The sequence below is a fragment of the Trematomus bernacchii genome, unplaced genomic scaffold (assembly GCF_902827165.1).
Source record: "Trematomus bernacchii unplaced genomic scaffold, fTreBer1.1, whole genome shotgun sequence".
NCBI lineage: Eukaryota > Metazoa > Chordata > Actinopteri > Perciformes > Nototheniidae > Trematomus > Trematomus bernacchii.
The window spans coordinates 165,254-169,527 of NW_022987526.1; the positions used below are offsets into that span (position 1 = coordinate 165,254).

Below are 4,274 nucleotides of genomic sequence, written 5' to 3' on the forward strand. Positions count from 1 at the left end.
TGTTTCCTCGCTATTATTATAAAACACAAAATGTATAATAGATAAATAAATAGATAAATAGTCAAATAAATACATTTCCCATTGAATTGCTCTTTTTTCATTATTATTCCAATTATTTTTCTGTTTCTGCATGGCTTATTTCTCTTAATTTATATTAATTTATTAATATTATTATATTTATTATTGGCAGCCGAGATGGTTTGAGTCCAGGAAAGCCCTTATCTTATCCCAAAGCCTGTTGTCTTGCTTAACCAAATATAACAGGGAGAAAGCAGCTTCTTCCATACTTAAGATGTTTAGGAAGTCCTCCAGCCATCTATTGAAATTGAAGCAGTTGGGCTTTCTGACTTTCCAGTTCATAAGAACGTTACATAAGATTTGAAAAGGATTAATACAAATACTAATTTAATTGAGGCAAACAAAAGTTGGCAAAAACTAATTAAATGACTATTTATTTATTACTGATATTAATCCTAAACAAAAACACAAAATAAATGTGATTTATCAATTCGAGCAGTCATTCCTATTCATGAAATCAGGCATTTTGTATAGATTTAAATAACTCGATTTCAACTAAATTGTAAAAGCATGATTGCATGTTTAGTATCCAAACAGACACCAATGTTAAGCTTCTTTCTCACAGACCCAATGCACATTGTCCCTACAGGACTGGTCGTTCCACCCATTGGTGAAAATAGAGATGTGTGCGCAGTCCTCTTCACCCCACTGTGGATCCCCTCCTCCATTATCAGGCATTACAGGAAAACAAGATGAACTAAAAGATTGGACATCAAATACAAATAACTATAAGTAATATAGCCATGTTCTTTTCTTAACACCCAAATTAATCTTCTGGTGAAAGGGAGACACCCTACGTTTAAATGCATCCTGTGTTGTGTTAACTACTATTACAGAAACATGTGAAACATTTAGAAAGGTCACAACATAAACCAGCGTCTGTAATTAAAACTAAAGTAAAGCCTTGCGTCAGATTCAGATTCAGTGGAGATCCATCCACCCACTACATTACATTACATGTTACTTGTTAGACGCTTTTATGCAAGTGTGAAGTGTGAAGTGTCTTGCCCAGGGACACAACGACATGCTGACTGCAGTGGGGTTTGAACCTGTGCTCCCCTGATCCGAACACCAACGCTCTATCCACACACGCCACCCATTTCCACGTTTCCAATCCAAGTGCTTTCCTTGGTCGTGTTAGTGAGGAATTCCTGTTCACAAATTAAAAATGCAGTTTACTGGGATGGACATCAACATTCAGATAACCTTTCCCTTTTTACGAGCTCAGAAATATGTAATTAACACCATTGTTGTGACGTAATCATTATAGCTGATAGACACATTTGCTAGTATATGTACAATACAAACATTATTGATTGATAAAAGCAGGGGGTTATACAATCACAAGTGTTAAAGCAGCACACAATACCTGTTCAAAACGGTTTGCGGTCACCGCTCCGCTGGCTGTGCAGTTGCTTTGTTCCCAAGAAGCTTTCTCAGTAGAGAGGAGATAACAGGAACAACCAAACTTCCTCCATCCTTCAGGACACTTTGTTTCTGTAAAAGTTTTAAGATCTTGTTGATTTACTGCTTTAACAGCTGAAATATGGAACTCTTGAGTGCATTATATGTCACTTTTGTAATAATAATTAAAAAACTTATTTATTAAGCATTTTTAGAGGGATCAAAAGAGACAACTACTTCTCTTTTTTGGGATTTAAATAACTGTTTCGATGTGATCTAGTCAGGCACCACAGCACTGAGACTGATCTTGTTAAAGTCTTCAATGACATCCACTTAAACACAGACAGTGGCAAAATCTCAATGTTAGTTACTAGACCGACTGGACATGATGATTATTATTATTATTATTATTATTATTATTATGCTGCAAATATCTGGAACAAACTACCACTAAGTTATTCTTCCTATTGCTTATATTAAAAGTAATTTAGACAAGGAAACTGGCCATAAGCATAGTTTACAGAGAAATATAAATATGGTGGCCTACACAAGTGTATGGGGCATGATGGTGGGTGAAGAAAAATAAAACAAACTATAAATTAAATCCCTCACAACTAAGTCATTAAAAACGAATTCTTGATTATCATTAATGAAAAGTGTCATTGTGTAACTATTTTATGAAAGCATCAATAGTCAGACACACACTATGCAAAACACTATGCAAAACCCCCCACATGATACCACTCACCCTTGTCCATCAAACACCGAAGCCTGAACACCTCACTGGTCTTTTTGGTGAGGCTGGCCTTCAGTCGGTCTCTCTCTTCAGTCACGTCGTGGTCTGAAATCAAGAGACAAAACTAAATATTTCCTGATTTTGCCCGAAGAGAAAGTAAAGAATAATAGAAATAGGAGGAGGCCTGTAGTTGCAAACAACGGCTTGTATTGATGCATGTGATAAAAGATAACTTCCCTCCGTGTCTTTTCAAGGGTTTTAATGACTCCTCACATTCTACTATACGTTCAGTTACATTACATTACATGTCACTTGTTAGACGCTTTTATCCAAAGCGACTCACATACATTCAGTACTGTGGACAATGTCTTGCCCAGGGACGCAACGACATGCTGACTGCAGTGGGACTCGAACTTGATACCCCCTGATTCGAAGACCAGCACTCTATCCACTGTGCCACAGCCGCCCTTAACATGTTACACGTATTCAAAGAAAGACTCACAGTAGACAGCGAGGCCGATGAGTCCAGCCAGCAGCAAAACACTCAGCAGCCCCAGACCGAGAACAGACGCTCTGAGAAATCTCCTGGGACCTGAACACAGAGAAAACCAGGGAGTAATACAGTACATCCAGAATCCACAGTGCACTCTGACTGACACTCTTACCTTCTTGTATTGTTGATGATTTTGAGCTTAGGGTTTGGACATCGTCAATATTGGCATAGACTTCCTCCATTGCTCATGGGAATGCCAACTCTTTCCTAGAAGGTCAGCTCTGCAGCAAGTATCCTGAAGTATGTGACCGAGGAAAGTGTGGTTGCTGGTTGGAATTTTTAAATGCTTTATCTTTTTGAGGAAATCACACATCATTTGAGGAAGTCACACATCATTTGAAGAAGTCACACATCATTTTATATCAACAAAAAAAAAGAAGAATATCAGGAAATACTAACTTTATTGATATGACCATATTAAAACATATACTATTGCCAAAGCACATTGACAATACAGATTTAAGACTGAAACAAGTGTGATAAGCATGTCCATTATGTTAAATAGAGACATATAATCTTACAAAGCCATAAAGATTAATAATATTCAAAATATTCTGATCCTGTAAAGATCTATTTTACTGGTTAATAAAAAGAGAATAGCATGTCATCATTGTGAAAGCAGCTACAAATATTTGTCGGTGTGAAAAGCTGGCTCTCTTGATGGCACAAGGCACAAGACGAACTGGCACAGATTTAAATAATATTATTCTGTTAATGTAATGTTTCTGAAAGTTGAGACAATTTAAGTTACCTTTTGTTGAACTACTGTATAAGTCTTTCAGTCTCCCTCTCAGCTAACCACTCTGAAAGCCGTACTGCCAATGCCAGCTGATGCGCCACAACACCACTTCAAGCCCGGTGACTGGGTAGTGATCAAAGACTTCAGGAGGAAACACTGGAAGCAGCAACGGTTCCAGGGAAGTAGCGTGCCAAGCTACCCACAAACGCATCAGAGGGTTGTGTTGGTCAGAGGGTTGTGTCGTATGTGTTCCTCTTCATAAACATGTAAATACAAGTTTTACACAGAAAACAGTTTTACATATGTATTTTTGATCCACATTTGTTTTCTGTTTAAAACCGCTGCACCTGCAAACACAACCCGCTTTCTTTGCATGGATCGCTCGACGCTGTGCATTCGGTATGATTTCTTGCGTTCATGACGTAGCAATTCATATACGCATTTTGCGCTGTCCGGAGCTGACAGGTCCATGGAGCTAATCTCAGGACCGAAGGACCGTAGTATAGTCGTCTTTATTTTTACGTTATTATTATTCAAAGATAAATAAGGAAGTTAGTGTTATATGAGATGGCAGAGAGGTTTCAGATCAGCTCCGATTATTAAATCAAAGAGGCTTAATGTTTTCTATTATATTATTTCCCTATAGCTATGTGGACAGTGTCAAATGTTGACAAAATGAATCAATAGCGGGTGTATCTAAAATACAAGATGTCTTTATTTATATATATATATTTCTAATAGGCCTAATAATAATAATATAAAAG

The 4,274-nt window shown here is 37.3% G+C and overlaps 1 protein-coding gene across 3 annotated transcripts; it reads right to left on the reverse strand.

Moving 5' to 3' along the window:
* Window positions 1–1,088: 1,088 nt before the first annotated feature.
* On the reverse strand, window positions 1,089–3,691 carry LOC117474291 (C-type lectin domain family 4 member A-like). Of its 3 annotated transcripts, none has more exons than XM_034120202.1 (6): window positions 3,523–3,691; window positions 2,884–3,006; window positions 2,721–2,810; window positions 2,231–2,323; window positions 1,448–1,575; window positions 1,089–1,229 (listed from the first exon to the last, which is right to left on the reverse strand). In XM_034120202.1, the coding sequence occupies exons 2-6, from the start codon at window positions 2,951–2,953 to the stop codon at window positions 1,158–1,160; spliced, it is 453 nt and encodes a 150-aa protein (XP_033976093.1). In that variant the 5' UTR covers window positions 2,954–3,006; window positions 3,523–3,691; the 3' UTR covers window positions 1,089–1,157. The 3 variants fall into 3 exon arrangements, with proteins under 3 accessions (XP_033976093.1, XP_033976091.1, XP_033976092.1); XM_034120200.1 differs by having other exon boundaries at window positions 2,884–3,037; XM_034120201.1 differs by having other exon boundaries at window positions 2,884–3,063.
* Window positions 3,692–4,274: the final 583 nt, after the last annotated feature.